Here is a 24,520-nt window from a genome sequence, read left to right as displayed (position 1 = left end):
CATCAAGCCATGCTGAAGCAGTGTCCCGAATGGCAGAACTAGAAGGATTTACAACTAGGATTACAACTATGCACTGAGGGGCTCTGGGGAGAAGAAGAAGAAAAAAAATCTTGGCAACAGATGTTAGCTCAGGGCCAATCCTTAAAAAAAAGAAAAAATCACCACTTAATATCAGACCACTCTTTGACTACTGGATCTCATTTCTGGGAATATAATACATATTTGTCATTCAAAATACAAAAAATATGGCCAGAGTTGTTTTTTGGAAGCCATGAAAGTCTCCAATAATAGAACCATGGTTGACAAAATTGTTTCAGATATATCTGAAAGAAGACAATGTTGCTACATAAAAGGCCAGCATAAAAAATATGGAGTAATATAAGAAAGAATAAAGCTTGAAACAAAATTGTATGCACCTCAGATCACAATGATCTGTATATCTATATCTATCATCTCAGGAAGAATAGGCACAAAATTATGCTTAGAGTGGGAATATCCTGATACACACACTTTGCTTCTCTATTCCAATAACTGTATTACTTCTGGTTTTATTATTTTATAATTTAAATTTAAAACAATCTTTTAAAATCCTACTGGTAAAAATATCTTAGTTTGATTGCAGGTTGGAAAACAGAGCCACGGATGGGTAAACTCACTCCCAACAGCTGAGACGAGGAGTCGTCTCTGTGATCTGATGGATCAGGTCGATGACCCCATTTCTCCCTTGTTATTTCAAGCTTTTGCTTTGGTTTTATCTATCACACGAATCAGTTCATTAAAATTCATGCACACTTTCAACTTCAAATGTATAATAAACTACGTTTTCATTTATGATTTAGGATTTGATTTTATGATGACTGTGTTTGCAGTTACACGTATAACATTAGGAAATCTATTCTGGTTTTCTGGAAAATACTCTTAGAACAAAATTCCAGAAAAAAAAAAAACAACAGTTTTTTAGTACCTTCTCATTTATTTATTTATTTATTTATTTATTTGAGGAAGATTAGCCCTGAGCTAACTGCTGCCAATCCTCCTCTTTTTGCTGAGGAAGACTGGCCCTGAGCTAACATCCATGCCCATCTTCCTCTACTTCATATGTGGGACACCTGCCACAGCATGGCATGCCAAGTGGTGCCATGTCCACACCTGGGATCCGAACCGGTGAACCCCAGGCTGCCAAAGTAGAACGTGCCAACTTAACTGCTGCACCACCAGGCCAGCCCAAGTACCTTCCCATCTATAAGTGCATTTAGAAGACTTTAGATTAACTATGTTGTACAATTTCAACAATTTTTACTAGTTGGAAACTGTAAGAAATCTTATTTTGTGTGAGATCAAGATATACTATATATAGACAATAAATATCCAAATGGCAAAATTTAAGTTAAACAGTTAAAGAAGCATGATTTTGTGTTTTAAAATGAAGAGAGAAAACCACATTCTTTGCTTCTTTTGTGCTCAGTGATTCTGAAAAGCTCATCACTCAACTTTCAAATTCTAATGACCTTTCATTTGTCACCATCTACTTGACTTTCCACTACAGTCTGAAGAGCCTTTCTAGGTGAATGAACTATTTCTAAATACGGTTTAGTTGCAAAATGAGCTGTTTCTAAATACGGTTTTCCCCGAAAACGGCTATTTGTGCACTTACTTAAGATTGGTACTATGACTATTTCTGGGGAAGAAAAGAAACCTGAAGTGACCTAAAGTTGAAGCTAGGATCGAAAGTAGGATGTGGGTTGATTTAGCTGTGACACCTAACTCTCCATTAATCAACAGAGATTACACCAACCAACCTGGCTGCTGCATAGAAACATCCCCCCTCTGTCCTCAACCCACACTGGTCCGCAGCTCTTGAATCCATTGAAGCAACCAATGCCCAATGGAGTGTTTTCTATATGGATAGATAGATTGATGGATTGATAGAGACAGACAGATAGATAAATAGACAAATAGACAGATAGATAGATGTCTGCATCTTTGTTTTTTAAACAAACCCAATTCAAACAGCACACTTAAAGAACCAAAAATATAAAGGAATAAATATCATTTTTAGACCCCACAGGTGGACATTTAAACATTTTTCATCTCCAGCAAATAAGAGAAATACGTTATATTATACTGTTTCACTCTTAAGCAAGAGAAAACAAAAATTAAGAGCAAAAAACAGTTTTTTAGAACTAAGGTCAGGATTTGCCATATTTGTCCTATAAAATTAACATAGATGACATGGGGAAATAATATCTGGAACCACACTTTACCAAAGCTCTAGAATATTTGCTTAAATGAACTACTTTCTTGAGAAGAACAAGGGCCACGTGGCATGATGATATATGAAGGGTTAAACGATGTGCCCGTGTGTGTGCCTGTGGGTGTCTGTACTGTGCATGTGTGCTTGTGCGTGTGTGCAGGCATGACTATGCACACCTGTACTTGTTCTCCCATATTTTACTCACACTCAGGACCTTGGTTTTGGCAGAGCACAGGTTAAAATCACAGGCTTCTAAATTCAAAAGTGTGGTCCAGGTGTTAGTCATGAAATACATTTAAAGGAGATGTGACAGAGCACTTCTCCCCATTCCTCACTCCTTACTGTAACAAGTAAACACAAAACAAAACAAAACTGCAAGCTGGCGCGGGGGTGAAGGTAGAGATCTGGCAGAGACGAGAACAAGCTGGGGTGAGGGCTGCGGAAACGCAGGCCCTGTCTTCCCTGCCACACCTTGGACCAAGAAACAACTTGAGGTGAGGAGCACAACCCAGCTAGACCTCTCCCCAGGGCTGTGTGCCGGCAACCAGGGGCAGTACAGGATTCGTCCTTATTTCCCGGCTGTGACGTCTGGAGATGCCTCCCTGTCTTACGGCGCAGGCGCTGTAAAGAAGAAATGCCAGCGGGGCGAGCCGGAGGCTAAGGTCCAGCCCGTGCAGCCTTGAAGGGGCACAGAGGGTCATCCTCAAGTGCTCGTGCCCCTTGAAGGCTGCCTGTGGTTGACAGACAGGCAGCCACAGACCTGGGGACTCCTCGCAGCAGGACGAGGATGTGCGCCCGCCAGAGGCGCAGGGAAGGTCAAGACAGCCGGCCTGGGGGCATGGACACAAGGAGAAGTCGCTCCTGCTCCCACCATGGCTGGGACAGCCTTGCCTTAGGCTCCGGCATTGAACTTGGTAAAGATAGGGGGAAGGGAAGGAAATAACTGACCTTAAGCCTAACGGTGAGAGAAATCACTGATTTTAACAATGTAGAGTGAATAAATAAAATATTCGGACTCAGACAAAATGGAAATCTTGAAAAAGAAATTAATTACTGTCCCAGTACAAACAAGATGACATTTTGCACATCGGAATTCATGGGTCTGTAGTTCAACCTCTATACCCATTTTAGCTTACTTTGCAAATAATATTACTCTTCTCAGCCTATACAGGTCTCCTCTTATCTTTGCCATCTCAACTTCTCCCTGTCTCCCTCTCCTCCTCTCTCTCTCTTTCATTTTTCTCTCTCCTCCTCTTCCTCCTCCTCCTTTTATTTATTTTTGTGTGTGTGTGAGGAAGATTGGCCCTGAGCTAACATCTGTTGCCAGTCTTCCTCTTTTCTTTTTTCTCCCCAAAGCCCGGGTATAGTTGCATATCCTGCTTGTAAGTACTTCTAGTTGTTCCCTGTGGGATGCCACCACAGCATGGCCTGACAAGGAGTGTGTAGATCCCTGCCCAGGATCCAAACCAGCGAACCCTGGGCCACCAAAGTGGAGCACAGGAACTTAACTGCTCTGCCATGGGACCTGCCCCCCACTTCTTTTTTTTTAATAAAGATTTTATTTTTTCCTTTTTCTCCCCAAAGCCTCCCAGTACATAGTTGTATATTCTTGGTTGTGGGTCCTTCTAGTCATGGCATGTGGAACGCCACCTCAGCATGGCCTGATGAGCGGTGCCATGTCCTGGCCCAGGATTCGAACTGGTGAAACACTGGGCCACCGCAGCGGAGCGCACCAACTTAACCATTCAGCCACCAGGCCGGCCCTACCACTTCTTTTTTTATCATTAAAAAAAATTGTTTACCTCTTATAAATAGAATTAGTTATACAGGTAGTTTCCGGAGGAAGGTGCTAAAAAATTTCCTGAAAACTGTATTAGGAAGAATTTAAAGGTATTTTTCTAACTTCAGAAGAAAAAAGTGACATTGGATCCAAGAAAAGAAATGAGAGGAAAACCTGTCAGGAACACTTCTAGGATTCTTCAACATCTTTCGAACATCTAGACTGAAGTCTTAATCCTACACATAAAACATCCCCAGTGCCTTAAACGGTGCCTGGCATGTCATAGGCACTCGATAAATAAATGTTGAATGAATGAATAAAGAAAAGTCACTTTCCTGACTCTATCTATGTCAATCTGTCCATAAGATGGACTGAGAAATAATGATAGCAAAGAAACCCAAATACTCTTCACCTTCTGCTGTTGGCCTGATTATACCTCACCTATGTTGGTTCAACAACTGTTTATGGTCAGCCTTTTATGCAGTCGGCACCATGCAAGTCCTAAGGATGTATTGACGAGCTACTGGGGGCAAGAGATATCTCACCAGTTTTTGGACAATGAGTCAAACAAATATAAATTGCTATGGGGAAAACAACTGAGTTTTCCTTTGGTGAAAAGATGAGAAAAAGTTACTGCCAGAAATTGAAATTCAGGTTGGGTCTTGAAAGATCCCTAGAATTGATTTACTTTTTTCAGAATGAATCTATGTGTTCTAGACTGAAAACCCACCATAGAAAGCCCTGGTGGTATCAAAGCTGGTGTTTCGTTCAGGGAATTGCAAATAGCCTGGTTCATCCAGAACAGTATTTTCCAGTTGCTATTCCAAAGACCCCAGCAGGTGCCCTGCTCCTTCTTGCTCCAGATTTTTCCCCCTTAGACACAATGACTTTGATTTCCTCCCCTTCTCTCCTCCTCCTTTCTCCCTCTTTGAGGTACAAAACTAGTTCTTTTATTGTTCCATTGCATGTTTCCTTTGAGACATATTCACCTAAAGCACAGAAATACAGAGAGCACCAGGCTGGGAAAAGAAGCCACACAGAGAGGCAGGGACCAGGAACAAAACTTTCTGAGGGAATGCATTGTGTTTTATTCACTTGAAATCGCTCACAGCTTCTAGCACAGTTTATTGAGCTCCTAATATCCCTGCAATAAGTATCTGGAATGAATAGACAGGACAAACCAGGAGACAAAGGCATGAATTCAGATCATCTCCTAAATGGACAACAAGCCACTGCAGTGGAAGGCTGTAGGGATCCAAAACCCAACAGCATAAGGGTGAAACCCACCCCACATCCATCTTGCAAGTGCATCTTTGTGATCATCCGCCTATATCTGGGAGTAAGTTGTTTTAGACAACATCACTGATTCTCTAATAAAGGAGTCCTTATTCCACTTGGAAAGAAACTTAGATACCTAACTAGAGGGTCTCTATTAACTGAAAGACACGGTTCTAGTAAACGAGACTGGAAAGGCTACAAAGACAATTGGTGGTCAAGCAGCCACTCTCTCCCAGGACGTCGTCAAATGGCATGGTTTGCACAGCCTTCCAGACGATGCCATCATCAGAGAGATAAATGTGCAGCTGCTGTGAATATTGCGATGCCTTTTATTACCCTTTTGATTTTCACACCTAGTGTGTCATTTCTGGGTCATTTTTTCTTTTTATAGCGACAGATTTTAGACTCATCTCCTCAAGCCTTAAGGCAATTTAGCACCGCTAAAAATGCATTAAAGAGTAGATGGATCTCTCTTGCCTAAGGAAAGAAAAGAAACTAATATTTCACATGACTTTTAGATACTGTATGTTAACAATGGTACAACAAAGACACCTAAGAGAGATGGTGCTTCAAGGGCGTAAGCAACAATAAGGCCTACGAAAGGGGCTTCAAATGACCAGCGATCTTCAAGCTGTGACCAGCTCTCAGAAGCCGGGTATCCAGAGAAATGTGTGAATTTTCCCATGAGGAAATTTAATTGAAATCTTCTGCATATAAGTTCACGGGAATCTGCTGTTTACCCAACAGGAGGACATCTTTGTCTGACAGCGCAGAAAAATGAAATCCTCCCATCCACCAGCCACCTATTGATACAGAGGCAGAATCCGTTTCTATTACGAATGACACATTTCGGGAAGGAACAGGAGGCAGGGATGAGGGCTCTGGGAGGAGCTGGTCATCCCCACGGCAGAGCATTCCCGCATCAGCTGCGTCCATTCATAAGTCCAGAGGCGGAAGCTGGTTTCCCCATTCCTGACAGTCCCCAGGGCCCGGGGATCTCGGCCTCTAGGCCTTGTTTCTGCTTGAGATTAGAAGCCAAAGGAGACCTTGAAGATTCTGGGCCAGGACATGTTTTATTGGCTGTTCTCTTTCCTCTCAGCTTGAGTGAGAAACCAGGGAGAAGAGTCAGAGGCGGAGGTGGGGAGGGGAGGAAGGCGAGAGAGAACCAGCCACCTGTGGGAGCCGCACCTTGCTCACGCGAGGGAGCAGGACTGGAGAGCGGGAGAAACCGGCTGCAGAAATGAGTTTGTTTTATCTGAGGAACAGGCCCAGCCAGGGGCTGGGAGCTAACCAGGCTCAGAAAGGAGGCAAGGAGACAAGTATCATTAACATTAACCACTGTCTTAGTGAGAAGTGCTCAGCCAGGTGCCGGCAATAAGTCAACACAGTAGGTGCCTCTCTCCATTCTGGAGATGAGAAAAAGGAGATTCAGAGGGTCCCGTGCTCAAGAGCTTGCAATCCGTGGATTCAAACTGTCTTCGTTTTTTACTCTGAAACGTATCACGTACATCTGTGATTGATCACTGGGCAACTGCAAATATGCAGAAGCCGTACAGCAAATATTTTCCTCCAGGCTTGTATCTACGCTGTGCAAAACCTTCCGACATTCTGACATCCTTCACTGGTGTTACAACAAGCTGATTGACTGACAATCACAAGATCCAGGCCTGAGAAGGGTAATCCAAGCCTGATAGAATAATAACAGCAACAGAGGAGCGGGCCCGGGAGAGGAAAACACTCCTGTCCGTCAGTATCAAAAAGAAGTCTCCAGAGATGATCATATTATCACAGCGTTTCTCTCACAGATGAGTGTACACACACACACGCACACATACACACAGTGGTCATAAACTATCAGATCCAGGAGTAAGATTAGAGTCATTGTAAAGGTATGAAGACTCCAATCGCCCCTGTATTGAAGCTGACGGAAGGACAGCAGGTGCTCAGCACACAAGGATGTTCTGGAATTCATTTGCACGTCTCCCCTCCCCATCTCCCCATCTGTCCCCCTGCCTTGTTTTCTCGAATAGCTTGCTCTCTTCCTATGGTCATGAAGCCCCATCCCAGGTGCTGCTGCCGACTGCAGCCATGAGTCTGGGAGCCCTACAGGATATCGACTGACAGAATGGAGCCGCCTCACCCGCATGCTGGCTGGACCAAGCTTGCCGGGGCTCTGGGTTCTGCAGCAGCTGCCTGAAACTGTGGGGAAGTAGATGCACTGTGGGGGCAGACCTTGACCCGTGGGACGCTGGGGCTGAGAGGGGTGATCATGAACATGGAGGTGCCAGCACCGCACCCAGGCTGTCCAAAGGCCCCGAGAGACTAGGCCACCCAGTGGGCTGGTTATGACGCCCGGTGTGGCTTCTCCTATTTGCCATCCCTGCCTTCCTGCCTTACTCGTCTTCCCTCATTCCTGCTTCCCTGGAACTGCCCCTAAAACTTCATTCCTTGAGCTGATTTCTAGGGAATCCCAAATAAAGCAGGAAACTCTGATCAGAGGATCAACTTCTAGTGCAAGCCCCAAGACCTAGAGAAGTGATTCTCACGAGGTAACCTGGCTGTGTAAATAGCTGTCAATGAAATGCAGCTGAGCTAGAAGACGAGTCCGTGTTCTTCTTCCTGTATTGTCAGGTCCCGCGGCCAAGAACGGTGGTCCCCATTCATGCTTCTTGTCACTCTACAGAGGCTTTCTCTATTTCTCTGCTTACCTCCTCTCTTTATCATCTGCCCTACTTCAACTCAACAAGACCACATCTTATTACAGTTCCTTCTTCGCTATCTTGTATTAATCCTGGGTCATTCCTAGAAATAGTCTTCCATTACATAACACCTTTAACAATGTCAGAAGGACCAAAACAATCAGAGAAAAGCAGAAAATCAGGTATCCTGGGGGAGCAGAAAGGAAGGTGACTCAGGCAGTGATGCTAAAACCGCCCCAGGGATGGAGAGAGAAACCGTGGACACACCAGGACAGATGGACACACGGGTATCTCACGGCTCGCCCTGTATGGTTACGTAGTTGCTGGTCCCTGTGCTTGCTATGACTTCATTTAGATGCAGCCCTTGATGTTTGTTTTCACCTCTAGGCAAGAGAGGTGGGGAAGGTGCTCCCACCTCAGGGTCTGCACACACGCTTTCCTCTGCCAGGACAGCCCCTGCCCCACTTGTACATAGCTGGATCCTTGTCACCCGTCACATCTCAGCTGTGACGCCGTCTCCCCAGAGCCTTTCTGGACACTCTGTCTACAATAGAGAATCCTCTCCCTGTTGTTTTGTGCTTTTGTTTGCCATTATATCCCAACAGCCCAGCCCAGTTCCTGAGGGCTCGACCCCTTTTGGTTAAGGAAGCCAGTGAATTGATAAGTAGATGAATGATGAATGTGTTGCCTCTGTTCCTGAACCCATCTACACGTGGCCTCAGGTAGCGATTTGTTTTCGTTTCCTCCTTCCTTTGGGAACAAACTCTACAAAGCAAAGAAACACAGGTGTGGGATTGCCATGGCTTACAGCTGTGTTTTCATTAATGACCCCTGACCTGCACCAGCCTTCCAATCCTGCGAGGTGGTCCCTCCCCCCTGCTTCTTTCCTCTCATCTATTGTCAAAATTTGCTCTGAGCAAAAGATCTGAGCAATGGTCTCTACACCAGAAGATGTAATGGGACGAGCTTGTTAGCTGCCCTTTGCCTCCCAGAGGCAGCCCCGTTTCAGCAGAGCAGGGAATCTGAAAGCAAAAGTGCTGATCTCTAGAACCCCGCAACACCAAGCCCGTGGCAGCTTCACTTGGAGAGCAGGCATGGCTCACCACCTTAAGGGGCACTGTCTGCTTACCGCAAGAGTAGTGCTGGTTCTGAGTACCTGCTGAACACCTAGCAAAAGTCCAGCTCCATAAAGACAGCTAAGGGATGAATTTAAAAACACGCATCAAAACTGTAGATGGCATCAGTAAGCTCAAAGCTGACAAATCCTCAGTTTCCTGATCTTTCAACGTGCCTGTCCAGCTGTCTTTCTCCTTTCCTCCTCTTCCTTCCCACTTTTACAAACAGGAAGCTTAGGGAGCGCTCCTGATCAAACTTAGGGCTAAAAGAATGTTTACGCTGTTGATGGGAAAAGTGGTCGGATTGATTTTAAATAGATCCTCATCAAATCTAAAATCTACCTAACAAGCTGCCCTCTCTGATACCCCTAGAATATAAAGACAGAAACGTAAAAGGTCTTTAAACCAGCAATTCTCAGCAAGGGTCAAGTGTATCAGAATTGAGAGGAACCCTTTCAATTGTCACGTGCCACCACCCAGAGATTCTAAATTGCCGTTCTGGGAGTGGGGTGCCTCTCCTATTTACCCATCCCAGCGTGTGGCTACATCCTTTGCAGCGGTGTGTGGATATTATTGCTGAGGGCAGGGGGATAGCCCAACTGAGCTGGAACTAAGAGACAGCAAACCACTGCTCTAGTCTAAAGGGATTGTAATTATCAGGAGGAATCTGCAATGCCCTCTCCATCTCCCCTGCATCACATACATCTGTCATGAACAGTATTCCTTCAAACTTTTGCAGAAGCAGTATTTTATCATTTAAATGAATGATTTCAATACATTTAAAAAATAGACTAGATATCTGATTGAAAGTGTGTATAAATAATAGGAAGGTATCTATAATAATGTTACGAGCTATACCAGCGAGATTCCTGTACTTATCTCTATGCCCAATATCCATAAGTCAGTCATAAGTAGGCAGTGTTCAGTAATCCTTCTCTCGTGATCTTCTGATAGCAAGTTTGATAATACCTAGACATTCTAGAAAGCTCAGTGGCCCCTGTATATTTTCTTCAAGATTCAAGTTTACCTCTGGTTCTGATTCCCATTAGTATTCCATCATGGGATCTCTGGGATTCCTGCCCATGGAAGCTGAAACAGGATTTACTTCTTTATTATTTTTCCTCAGAATGCTATTTGATGGAGGCCAAGGCTGGGAATGATTTTACAGTGGGGAACCAAAATGGCAACCCTTATTTCCTCTGGCTTCTGCAGACATATAGAAGTCATAAAAGACAAAAGATACCAGAAGAGGCTTTTAAAGATGAGGTTTCCAACATTTCATCACACAATTTTTGTGATACCAAACACCTGTTTCCACATGTAAGCCCTGCTGAGTATTAGACCCACCTGTCTCTAATATCTTATTGTGGATGACATAAACCAGGCAGTCCGGTGGTTGTCCATCTTGTTTGCACATTAGAATCCCATATGGTGCTTATGAAAATCCTATTACTGATTTACCTAGAGTGATCAAATTCATGGAGACAGAAAGCAGAATGGTGGCTGCTAGGAGATGCAGGGAGGGGAGAATGAGAAGTTACTGCTTTATAGATTTGAGTTGCAGTTTTGGAAAATGAAAGAGTTCTGGAGATGGATGGTGGTGATGGTTTCAACCACTGTGAATGTACTTAATGCCACTGAGCTGTACACTTAAAAATGGTTAAGATGGTAAATTTTAGTCATTATCTATTTTATCTCAATTAGAAATTTGAAAACCATCCTAATGCCCTGGCCATCTTCCTGTCAAACTAAACCAGAATCTTTGAGGGGTAGTGTGCCTGATGGCAAGATTGAGTGCTGTGAGGATAATCAGAGTGCTCTCCTTCTAGCAGAGATCAACAAACACTAACTCTCCTTCCGTTCTGTCCTTCAGTGTATATTTAGTGGAGGTACAGTGGGCAAAGAAGCAAATAATCTGAGATCCTGAAGTTTTTAAAGAAATTGGGAACGTTGGGGAGTAGGAAGAATGGGCCCCAAATAGACACTTAGGTTAATTACATAATGCTGACTGCATTAATGTGTTCTTAAAGTTGGCAACTCTTTTCCATGTCGTATGATCATGTCGCACGCTTCCCTAAGCTTCAGAGGTTGTTGGTGGCCCTGAATAACATCACAGAAGTTTTGAAGAATCATATTCTAAAACAGACTATGACAAAAACACGACTGAGAGACACGGAGTTTTATAGATCCAATGGACCTCAGAAATCAAGTCTTCCATTTCAACCCATTCCTTCACAGATGAGGACATCAAGAAACAGAGAAATAAACCGTATGACAGAAGGTCATTTTAAAGGGCATGGATATCCAGATAGTCCCCCAAAAGCCACTTCTGATGATTGTGATAAAGTAGGCTAACACAGCCATCAATTATCTCTCGCATTTTGAAACTGACAAATTAGTGTATGCTTAACTAATAACGACCCATTCTCCCAGTAAACTATTTAAAGGGATATTATAATTTGATGAAAAAATTAATTTTACTATTGCAAATATTGAAAAGACTGGAAGAGAGAGGGAGAACGGTCCACGAGTTCTACTTAGTGGATTCTTTATTGGAAACAGTTTTGGCCAAATAAATGAGATCTGAAGCATTCACAGTGTACCCTTTTCCAAAGGGACATACGGGTTCAAAGAGTGTGAACAGGAAAATACTGGTTATCGTAGTTCTTTAAGTAGTTCTTAAAAACACAGCCATGTTCTCTGAAAAAAAAGAGTAACCATTGGCAAATATTTTTCCTAGATTACTTCTGTTTCTAAGTAACAGTGAATCTTATAAAGAAAATGACATGTCTGCATCCAGCAATGGGCATAGAAACATGAACTGTCTCTCAAATGTTTTTCAAAGTCAAAAAGCCCTTTGGAGCACCTCAGGGGCTTTGCTGTTGCGAATTCAAATGCAGGATGTTGCTTTGTTGATGTGGAGAACGAAGAAGGAGTGGTCAGTCCCAGACTGCCCTCCTTCATCTTGTTTTGCCCTGAGTGCAGGAGAGTAGTAAAGAAATCATTTATAGACCCAAGCCTGCTTCAAGAAATAAGATAATGCTTGGGTTTCAAAAAATAAAAGACAGTTCTTTGACTATTCCTCTCAGGAACATGGAGTGCAAAAAAGATTATGTCATAAGAAGGGGAAATTTTTCCAACAAAAATCCTAGCTTGAGTGTTTTTAAAATTTTGCTCATTAACAAAATCCCAAATATGTATTTAATTTCTAACTTTTTACAAAATGTTAACTTGTTTTCATTCACTTTTTTTCCAGCTTTGTTGAGACACAATTGACAGATAACATGTTGTAAATTTAAGGTGCACAATATGATGATTTGGTACATGTGTATGTTGTGAAATGATCAACACAATAAAGTTAGCTGACACATACATCACCTCACTTTGTTACCTTTTTTGCCTGGTGAGAACTTTTAAGATCTACTCTCTCAACAACTTTTAGGTATAAAAAACAGTATTATTAACTACAGTCATCATGTCATACATTAGATCCACAGAACTTGGTTCCTTTTACTAGTAAACTGATTTTTTTTTAATCTGATGAGAAAGAGCAGGCTGAATATTTCAATAATTTCTTAATGATGATATCTGTATTTTCTTCTTCTTATAAAGATTAGCAATCATGTATATAAACTATCTAGCAAACAGTAGGGACTCAGTGCCTAATCCAGAATATGGAGGAAATAAATAATTGCTGTCTTCTTTGGAATAATTATATTCCTAAAAATTTATCTGTAAATCAAAATTCTGCATGTTGAGTCAACATTTATCCTTGCCGTACAATATGTAAATATAAATGCATTCCTTATATAAAAATAAAAATAAATGATTTAGCAAACATTTGCTGAACACTTGCTGTGATCCAGAGACTGGGCTAGGCACTGGGAATATAATAATGAAGGAAACCAAGTCTATTCTTTACAGAGCTAACGCTCTTCTCATTCTGTGTATTAAATTAAAAGTGTAAACATAGACACATATATGATTTTGGGTGCTGGTGAGTGCAAGGAAGTTGAAGGAAAGCATAGAGTAGTGAGGGGAGGTGAATGAAAAGCCATTTCAGAGAACATGGAGAGGAAGAGGTGTTGGGCAAAGACCCGAAGGAGGTGAAGGTTGGGGCCTGAGAAGACCTGGGTCATCTATGCTCAACATATCACGAAATATCTCTGAGCAGCGTTGAAAGGATGGAAGATACCAACCTATGGAGAACATAAATAAATAAGTGGAATCATAGAAATACAGAAGAACTAAAGGGAAAGCTGATTTAAATGTGATACCAATAGTTTATATCTCTGCTCCAACTTAACGTATAATTGAATTTTTCACTACAGCAAGTGAAAAAAAAATAGAAAATAAGAAAAATAATCCAACAAACTAAGAAAATAGGTGGATGTACAGGATAGAAATGAGGAGAATCCCCCAGATCTCTCTCCACTATTCTCTCCATCCATTGACAAGACAACGTTATCTCATTGATGCCCTTGAACACCAAAAAAATAGAATCTGCAGTGGCTTACAATTTGCCTGTGTTTCCCTCATGCCTCTATCATTTGAAAAATAAGTCAATGAAAGAACTTAATAAAAAAGCAATTCTTAAGGAAAAGAACACCAAATCTATTTCCTGGTTTATATGCTATTTGGAAGTGCAATTCTTCGTATTTTCCTGTAACGAGGCAGGAGGCTCTGATGTCACTGAAACTGACCAATGGAAAAACTAAAGCTTGCTGCAGCATTTTAATAGGTATAAATAAGAGTATCAATTTATGACTATTAAAGGAAGAGAGTTGAATGCGGAAATGAGTAGAAATGAGCAGCAGTTTATCAAGAGACTTGGGTTATGGATTTTTTCCACTTCCCATTGATTATGCAATTTTTCTTTATGTACCCCAGTTTTTCCTTCCATCTGATGAGACATAATTCCATTTGAACATCCCTTAACTGCATAAAGTGTATTTATGTGAGATCCTTGGAGAGAAATGTGCTAAGACACAGGAACAAAAGTTATTAGCTTGAATGGTGATCTATAAATATCAATAATGTAAATTAAATATTTAGTTTTTATGTCAGAACTATCAGTCTTCCAATGCCCAAACTCCCTTTTGAGCATAGGTCATGTTTTAAGAAAAGTTGATAATCTGTTCTGTGGCCAGTGGGGGTTAACTTAATTAGTTTAGCAGGGGACTAATGAGGCTGTGATCGTATATTCTGAGGGACAGGCTTGTTAGTTTCAATTTAATCCAATTCAACAGAAAAACGTATCTGCCATGTGTTGGGCACAGTAACAAATAAAATCAAGACCTCATAATCTAACATGATAGAAACATAAATCTCACATAAATGTATGTTTGTATCATTGCAAGATGATTCAAAGGTGGTGGAAACATAAATATGTGGCATAAACACAAAGGTGATTGGAAAAGTTTAAATAACAGGATGAAGTAAGGTGGGAGTAGAGACTAATTGTCCTACAATAGAAGCGAACTGTGGGGGTGGGGGAGGGCAGAGATGATTAGGATACATTCTGTTTCACGAAAAATAAATCCTTGGGAGAACCATGGAATATTGTCAGAACTCCTCAATTTTCTGTCTGAGCTCCTCATCTGCTTTTGTATTCACCTGGCCCTACGTCACTTGTGGAACATATGTTAACTGAGAATAGGTGTCATGGGCAGTGTAGGTGTGGCAGGAGGGCAAACCATACTCAGCTAAGAATATGACTAAGAATTTAAAGCAGAAGGACAGAACACGGAGGGCAGCAGTGGACACTCTGAAGAGGAAGGAATTTTAGAATGGATACTGCAGCTTATACAAATCCAGGATGTTGTTAACTGGGGTTCCGTCCTGACGTTTGGTGAGAGGGGCACATATGAAAGAGAAGAGAAGGCTATGGAAGCAGATGAGAAGGCCAAGTTTTAGAGAAATCAGGGAGGCCCCAATTCAATTTCAGTATCTATTAAATGTGATACAGAATTTTTTTTTTATTGGCACCTAAGCTAACGTCTGTTGCCAATCTTCCTGTTCTGTTTTCTCTTCTTCTTCTCCCCAAAGCCCCCCTCCCAGTACATAGTTGTATATTCTAATTGTAGGTCCTTCTTGTTGTGCTAGATACAGAATTTTTTAAAGGATAGACCTCAAGCTGCGAAATATATATAAATAATAATATACAGATAACCTATAACACATGACAATATATATAAAATAGATATATTTTCAGAAATATATATAACGTATAATATTTTTGTAATATATAAAAACCCCATCACATCCGGCAGTGTGTAGTACCGCTGTTGCTAGTCTATAATCCTTTGTGCAAATCAGATGTGACCTCCTCTCACAGTAATAAATTAGAACAAGGTTTCCCCTCTGATGAGCAGGAGTAACCCCGTGCTAAGGTGCATGGCTTGGAACGCTGGGTTCAAGGCTGGATTTCAGCCATATCTTAACTCCTCACATGGCTACTTTGCGATGGACACAAACTGCATGTCCCTATCCAGTGGGCCTGCATAATATGTGTGAAAAAATTTAGCCATTATAATTTTCCTTATTACAAATCATTTAGGTCAACAGGGGCTTTGAGGAGAATAAGACACAGTTTCAAATCCCAGCTCTAACCATGACAAGATACACTATCTTGTCATGTTAACATTCTGAACTTCAACAGCTATATTTGCAAAACGGGGGATAATTATATCCGCCTGTACATGGGGTACATATCCTGCCAGCACAGCAAACAGATGAATAATAGATGCCAGGACCCATCTGTCCGTACTCCAGCCCCATTCCTTGTATATTGGTATCTGAATCTTTCCATCAATCTTTTCATAAATATTCAGTTCTAATGAATGTAGTTTGTCTTTTAGAGGGTGATCAATGGTGAGGAAAACTGTCCCCAAATTGATCTGAATTCAAATAAGAAAGCTTTGCATTTTAGGCTTCTTGTATTTAGAATTCTTTACAGATAACACTGGAATTAATGTTTAGATTGCCTATGGAAAAAAAGATTTCCAAAGAAACAAGAATCATAGTATAAATAAAATCAGATGAGGAATATTTTACCAACTTAATAAAGTGAGCTCTTTTCAAAGAAAAACAGTGCCAAATTACATATAATTACAGTGCTAAGTACAAATGAATTCCATCCACTCATCGTGACAATGTTGGTCATTAGTTTGGATTATACGTTAGTCATTAGTTTTGATTATAAGAATTTAGAAAGAACTGAATTGCCTTTCATTAAAAACAGTCTCGAAAGGACTTTCAACAGTTAAGAATATCCTCCCTCTGTTTAAAACACCAACATTCATAGTGAGTTTGTTATATGCTGGGCACATCCCCAGGTCATTTCACTAAATGGTAATGAGGTTTCTTTACATGGCTGTGATCTACCAGTTTGCACTGGAACACACATGGATTCTCCCGTCACTTGAGTGGAGGAAGTCAAACAACAAATAGATCTTCCACATCTGATACCCATCATCTCTGCACAGTCCCGGACAAGCAATAGAGATGACCCTAAATTTTAATTTAGTTGCAGCATAGCAAATAGCTCAGTCGCCTGTTTCTTTCCTTATATGCTCTTTCTCCTCATAACTCCAACAAGAATAATCTCCAGTTAGAATCACCCTCCTGATAGCTTTCCATTCTGGCCCTATCCTGCTTTCTCCATTCTCCTTCTCCACAGAGCACTTTTCAAAAAAATCACTTGAATGAGAATCCCCTTCTCAGACTCTGCTTCAAAGGAACTTGACCTAAAATGTTAACTCCCTAATGTGTACCCCAAATTGGTGATATTTAACTTACAAGCATTTCGACTTCCTACTCCATTTGAACCACGACAGACACTACTAGGGAGTGAAAAGTATTTCAGGATCACATCTGCACTTCTGTTTCCTTTTCGTGTAAAACAAGGTATCATTTTACTGTCGTCATTCCAGCCATCCTACAGAGAATTTCATTCTTTCTCTACCCTTTTCCACATTACTGTTGCTGCTCTAGTTTCACTGAGTAACCCTCTTTCTTCTTCCCCCAATAGTATCACTACTTTCTTTCAATTTGCAGCTCATTTTAGCAGCCTAAGCTCTCTACACATATCTTTGTTGTTTCTCTCTCAAAAATGGTGAGATTATAAGAAGGAAAAACACATTTCTTGCTCATTCTTATTTTTATTTTTATTTTGCAGCTTATTCCTAACATGAGTGTCCATCTGGTAAATTGGCAAATGTCGTTTCTTGAACTAATTGAAAGGACTGTAAAAATCCAAAGAAACAGCACTGTTATAATCACTCCTACATTCATAATGTAACAACTGGAAGGCAGTCTCTAGCTCATCACGATCCTAGTAAAAAGAATCATAACATTTTCTGAAATAATTGTATTGACTGCCATTTACATTCATCATTATAAAGCTTTATCTAATGAAGTAATTATGAGGCTATAGTTAAGTTTTTGCCCCATCTATTTTTTTAAACATTAACCAAAATGCATTAGAATATGGAAATGATTAAAAACAGGAAAAAAAAAAAAGCCCTGGAGTTAAATTTTTATTATTGGCTCATACAGTGAAAGGCATCAACTCTAGAGAATCTGGAATTTTTCAGCACAATATGTTTTAGATTTCTACAAATAATCTAGCTGCATAAAATTGAGAAGCTGTATCTTCAAATCAAAAGGACAAAAGAGTTAAAAATGACCAGCTGAAATTATATATGTGTTAGACAATCACAAGCATTTCAAATAATTACTTTATCTCCTACCTGAAGTCGGAACCTGTCCTTCTGCCGTTTTCTGGAACCCCAGGATCTGGACACATGTCGGAAACCAAAGCAACACCTCCTTGACTCACTATAATAGAGAGAAACGTTATTATAATCTTGTGTGACTTTTGCAGGAATAGCCAGAGAATCAATTTATTCAGGCAGATTTGCTTCTTAAATTATGATGACTTAAAATGTGATTTCTTTAAGAAAGAAGACAGTTTAGGTACATTAAAATAAATCTTTATTCTTATTTCTGAAAAGCAAAGACTTCTTAGCCAGTGAAAGTATGCCAATGTTCTTTGGTTCGAACCCTTCTTCTATTGAAGAGATCAAAATTTAATTTAAAAAGCTTACTTATTATGATCAACTTTATGACAGATTACAATTAGTAGAATGATGGGAGAAAAGCGTAGCATGGCCTATGTTTATACAAGAGAAAGCCCTCATTCATTCACCACCGATTACAATGGAGATGTCATCTATTAAGATCTATCCAAGAGATATTTTAAATAAAATCATCTGTTAGATTTTAAACATTGAACAGGTTTATCACTGAACTAAAAAAAGTGCCAGTCTTCTTGTACAGATGTGCTGATTTATTTCCCGAATCTGTTCCATGAAGAGCCTTTCCTCCTGTTGAAATGTTGTACAATCACAGAATAGTTTTTAAAGGACGCATTTGCTTAGTGGATAGAGTAGTTCCCACTCCAACATCCATTCCATTCTATCTAATTTTTTTTAAGTCAACCAAGGGAGTTCCCTCTTTTTTTCCAGAAATTTGTTTAGGGGCCAGCCCTGTGGCCGAGTGGTTAAGTTCACGTGGTGGCCTAGGGTTTCACTGGTTCGGATCTTGGGCGGGGATGTGGGGCCACTCATCTGGCCATGTTGAAGCGGCGTCCCACATGCCACAACTAGAAGGACCCACAACTAAAATATACAACTATGTACTGGGGGGATTTGGGGAGAAAAAGCAGAAAGAAAAAAAAATAGATTGGCAAAAGTTGTTAGTTCAGGTGCCAATCTTTAAAAAAAATTGTTCAACAGTAGGCTTGTGGCCCGATTCAGTTCAACAAGACATGAGGGTATGTCTGTAGAAGTTCTTCTGGGAAGACATTCATTGAGCTAATAGAGACCATCTAGTTTTTAGTCTGGATCTTACTGTGTCTGGATTTTGAGCTTGGAACTGTTGGTACCATCTTGCAACACTCAAAGGATGGAGGCAACAGCATGGATGGAATAGAAGAAATATAACAAGAACCAGGACACTCAATATCATGGTTAAGCCAGAAAATTGACCAACTCAGAAACCTACTGTGTCTTTGAATATCCTGTTGGATAGTTCATATGTTTCCTACAGTTTAAGCTCATTTAAATAGATGCAGCTGAAAACATGCTTACAAATATATATTTTCACATACTTTAGATGATTCCATAAGAAGAAAAAGTATTTGTCTGGGTAGATATTGAACTCCTTAAGCATATTATTAAAAGTTTGCACAAGAAAGCACCAATAATTATAGCAAGATTTATTTTTCATTGCTAAATTAGGATGGAATTGGGATATGGATATAACCTTTCACTAACTTCAAATCTTACTAGAATATATTTAATGAATTTATTGTTAGGAAACACTTACTTCTTCATTCCAAATTGATTCATCTATATTTCTCACAAGTTTTTGTTATTTTTAAATCATCTAAAAAGTAATTTGCTATACAGTGTGAGAAATGGATTAGACTCTAAAATTTTCTTTCCTAAATATTTAACTTTCTCAATATCATTTTAAAGTAATTCAGCTAATTGGGCAATGATAATAAGATGGTGGAACAGAAAGCCCCAGTCCCTCATTTCTCTATGGAAACACCAAAAAAAAAAAAAAAACTACAGATGGACTAAAATAATTTTTAGGAGCTCTGGAAACTAGTCAAAGATCTGCAGCAACCAAGTAAATGCCCGATGAAGGAAAAGCCACATTCACAATGGTAGGAAATTTCATGGGATTTTTACTTGCCCCTTACACCTTCCCCAACATGGCACAATGCAGTCGAGAATAAGTGGCCTAATTCCTGATTCCCTCCCTGAGGATGGAGGAGCAAAGAGAAAATTGTTTACAATGTTCTGGCCTGCGGGCTGCTTGAGAGACTAGTTTTTGTTTTTCCTGACTTGGAGCTCAGATGGGAATGACAGCTGGAGCCATGGAAGGCAATGGCACACACTGCTGCGTTTAGAAATTGCAGAGGGACTCAGCCACGTGGGGACCTGGGACAAGAAAATATAGGCAGAGGAATGCAATAAAACATCCAAGACCCTGAGAAGAAGCTCAAGTGAGTCTCTTGAAGAAATTAAGATATTTTAAAGCAGCTTGGGGGTGGGGAAGCACACACACAGACCCAGGCAGGACACAGGCCCAGGAAAGACCTGCGAAGACCTAAGTTTTCACGTCATTCTGGTCTCAAGGCTCAGCAGTCCACTAACTAATAAAGGTTATCTGCACCACTCTGCAGAGACTGGGAGAGATGGCTGTTTCTTTCAAACCTCCAATTTATAACAAAGATCAAAAGGCATACAAAAATAGGCAAAGATGGCCTATTCAAAGAAGTAAAATTAACCTCCAGAAATAGTCCCTGAAGAAACATGTGTTGGACTTACTCGACCAACACTTCAAAGCAACTGTCTTAAATTTGAATTTAAATAAATAATGTCTGAATGCTTCTTAAATTTAAGGAAAGACATAGATATACAAATCCAAGGAGCTCAACGCACTCCAAGAAACTCGAGGGGACCCACAATGAGACACATAATCAAACTGTTGAAAGACACAGACAAAGAAAGAATCTGGAAAACAGAAAGTGCAAAGTAACTCCTCACAAACAAGAGATCCCCAATAAAACTCTCAGTAGATTTCTCAGTAGAAACCTTGAAGGCCAGAAGGCGATGGGGAAAAATATTTAAGGGCTGAAAGATGATTTCTACATCATTTAAAAGACAAATGCATAAAAGTAATTATAAATCTACATTAATAAGTACACAACATATGGAGATGTAATTTATGACATCAATAGCTCAAAGTAGGGGATGGGGTTATAAAGGAGGAAACTTTTTGTATGTTATTTAAGTTAAGTCGGTCTCAATTTAAGATATATTGTCATAACTTTAGGATCTTATGTATAATCTCCATGGCAACCACAAAGAAAATATCTATGGAATATACACAAAAGGAAACGAGAAGGGAACCACCCTATGTCACTACAAAAAATCACCTAAACACAAAGAGAGATAATAATGGTGGAAATGAGGTACAAAAAAGCTATAAGACATACAGAAGAAAACAAAATGGTAAAAATGAGTGCTTCCCTATCAGTAATTCCTTTAAATGGCAATGGAATCAGCTCCATGTATAGGCTGAACTGTGTCCCCCCAAAATTATTATGCTGGAGCCCTAACCCTGCAGTACCTCTGAATATGCATTTGGAGACAGGGTCTTTGAAGGGGTGATTGAGTTAAAATGAAGTCATTAGGGTGAGCCCCAATCCAATATGGCGGCTGACCTTGTAAGAAGAGGAGACTAGGACACAGACACATATAGGTGGAAGACCAAGGGAAGACACAGGGAGAATACAGCCATCAACAAGCTAAGGAGAGAGGCCTCAGAAGAATAACCCCACCAAATCCTTGGTATCAGATTTCCAGCCTCCAGAATTGTGAGAAAATAAATTTCTGTAGTCTAAGCCAGCCAGTGTGTGGCACTTTGTTATGGCGGCTCTAACACACTAATATGCTCCCCAATCAAAAGACATAGATTGGCAGAATGGATTTAAAAAACAAACCAAACAACAACAACACCAAAAAACAGGCTACAATTACATGTTCTCTACAGAGCCAGAAAGTAGAATCGTGGTCACCTGAAGCTGGCAGAGAAAAGCCTGGGGAATTATTGTTTCACAGGCATAGAGTTTCAGTAGGGGAAGATGAAATTTTTCCGGATGGATGGTGATGATAGATGCACGACAATGTGAATGCACTTAATGCCACAAAACTGTATAGTTAAAAATGGTTAAAATACATAAAAATGGTAAAAATGGTAAGTTTTTTGTATCTTACCACTGTGTGCGTGTGTGTATTCCAACAAGTCCTAAATCTGTGACCTACTAGCACATCAACTTTCATCAATCTGACAGTTCTACTACTTTTTTCCCCAACCTCATAGTTTCATAGTCTGTATCACATGCCAGGGCAGGGTTCTCAATCAGTAAGCAGTGGGCTTCTAAAGTCTCTAAAATTTATTTCCTAAATAGATTCTAGTTTTAATAATCTCAAACTCCAATGCAGGACATTACTTTCACCATATTTTTTTCTGCCATCACCAGTTAGAAGTCTCCTATATCCCCTCAAGCAGAATAGTGATTTCTCTGCCAAATCAAGATGAATGGCTGTCACTGTTTTTGTCAGAAGTAGTCTACTCCTGGGGGCTGGCCCCGTGGCCGAGTGGTTGGGTTTGCATGCTCTGCTTCAGCAGCCTGGGGTTTGTCGGTTCAGATCCTGGGTGTGGACCTACACACCGATTATCAAGCTGTGCTGTGGCAATGTTCCACATGGAAGAACTAGAATGACCTACAACTAGAATATCCAACTATGTACTGGGGCTTTAGGGAGGAAAAAAAAAAGAGGAAGATTGGCACAGATGTTAGCTCAGGGCCAATCTTCCCCATCAAAAAGCACTAAAAAAAAAGAAGTCCTCTACTCTAGTATGGTTCTTTCATTATTCTACAGTACAAAACTGGTCTAAAACACAATATAAAGGCTTAGAAAGGTCTACTTCTATTTCGTCTTTTCTATTTTTCTCACATGGAATAGTAATAAAAAGAAATAGGAGAGATTGGAGGTACCCATCCAAGTCATATCAAAACACTCTGGATCTTTTCTGTGTGTCTGCGTGTGTGTGAGAGAGAGAGAGAGAGAGGAAGATTGGTCCTGGGCTGACATCTGTTGCCAATCTTCCTCTTTTTCCTTGAGGAAGATTGTCACTGAGCTAACATCTGTGCCAATGTTCCTCAATTTTATATGTGGGATGCCACCACAGTGTGGCCTGATGAGTGTTGTGTAGGTTGGCCGCAGGACGAACCTGCAAACCCTGGGCTGCCGAAGTGGAGCACACGAACTCAACCACTACAGCACCAGGCAGCCCTGGGTCCTTTTTAAAGACAAGGTTGAAGTTGCTTATCGATTCAAGAAAGAGTACTTAATTGGAATTCTGTGAGGACACAGAATGGATTAGACAAGCCTGAATGGGTTGCAGATGGCAGAAGATAACAGAAAAGTGATGAAAGACTAAATGTAAAATATGGCTGATTTTCTGAAACAGAGATTTCCTTGTAATAAGATAATGACGGAAAAAAACACAGTGACAAACAGGTTATGTACAAGTAAACAATAAGCTCCATAAATCCCAACTATCTATTCCATCAGCATCATGAGCAATTAATTTCTCTGAACACTTTAGCTTCAAAGTTAGAAAGAGTGAGATCAATCTGCCTCATGCAGGATTCCAAGTGCCTCAAAGAGACATTTTCAAGAGAGGAATTACCGGACTTAATATCATTTTAACTCTAATTTTGTTGAATTATATCTTTTCAAATCTCACAGGATGCATGTCATAGATATTAATAAATATCTTAAACTTTAGTCAAAACCTTGGAGATGAAAATCAGAACTGGAAATGTTCAATAGGTAGATTCATCACCCATCATTAACTAACACGAAAGCAAGATGCAAAATTATGCAAGTGGATAGACAGATATAAATTAGACAGTTTGTAAATGACTTTAATAAATTTTGATTTAAAATGTGCAAATTATATTCATGTTCATATATTTAAATGACTTTTTCAAAGCATGTTGATTCACAATATCTCATTACATCCTCATGAGATTTGTATGGGGTATGCAGAGCAGTAAGGAATATACTTCTCCCAACAAATTATCCTGCTCTTTGAGGACATGTCTTGTGACTGTCAATTAAAACCCAACATGAATTTATTTGGAGCAAACTATACAGCTGGACTAGTGCTACAGCGAGGGAAACAATGAACACAAAAGAAGTATAAACAACTACTTCTGTGATAACGGAGATGATAGACGAACAAATTTGTGGAGGCAAGATTTACATTAGTGAAATAATCAGAATTAATTAGAAATGAAGTGCTAACTAAGAATAACAATGAAGACATAAAATTAAACATACAATATTTGCTAGAAACTTCAAGTGTCACTTACATATGGTCTTACATTGAATCTATATCACCTTTCCATGAGGTGATAATATTAAACCCATTTTATAGGAAAGAAAACTGAAGCTAGAGTTATGACCCAATTGATTCCAAAATCCAGGTTCCTTTCTCTACACTTGCTGCAATGTGCTAATGAGATATTTTATATTAAAACTTTGTCAATTAAAGTGAGGCTTTGAAGACATAATTTTTTAAAATTTCTTAATAATAAAATTTCTTTTATAATAAAAAAGACACTGAGCACCAAAAAGTGAAGGTAAAAGGTGTTCCGTCTATATTCCGAATCAAACATACCCATGGGAAGCCATGTGGTTCAACCCATGAGTCTTTAGTTCAAGTATAATCTGGCGGC

The 24,520-nt window shown here is 40.1% G+C and overlaps 1 protein-coding gene across 2 annotated transcripts in view; it reads right to left on the bottom strand.

Annotated features, from left to right (window-relative positions):
- The window catches only part of CSMD1 (CUB and Sushi multiple domains 1), a 1,831,060-nt gene that overhangs the window by 547,851 nt on the left and 1,258,689 nt on the right, over positions 1-24,520 (bottom strand). For both annotated transcript variants that reach the window (XM_070598372.1, XM_070598373.1), the window contains exon 8: positions 17,880-17,967. In XM_070598372.1, coding sequence (XP_070454473.1) covers positions 17,880-17,967 — 88 coding nt within the window. The remainder of the gene's footprint in view (positions 1-17,879; positions 17,968-24,520) is intronic.

The sequence above is a fragment of the Equus przewalskii genome, chromosome 28 (genome assembly GCF_037783145.1).
Source record: "Equus przewalskii isolate Varuska chromosome 28, EquPr2, whole genome shotgun sequence".
In the NCBI taxonomy this organism is placed as follows: domain Eukaryota; kingdom Metazoa; phylum Chordata; class Mammalia; order Perissodactyla; family Equidae; genus Equus; species Equus przewalskii.
This window is presented reverse-complemented; position numbering and strand designations above follow the sequence as displayed.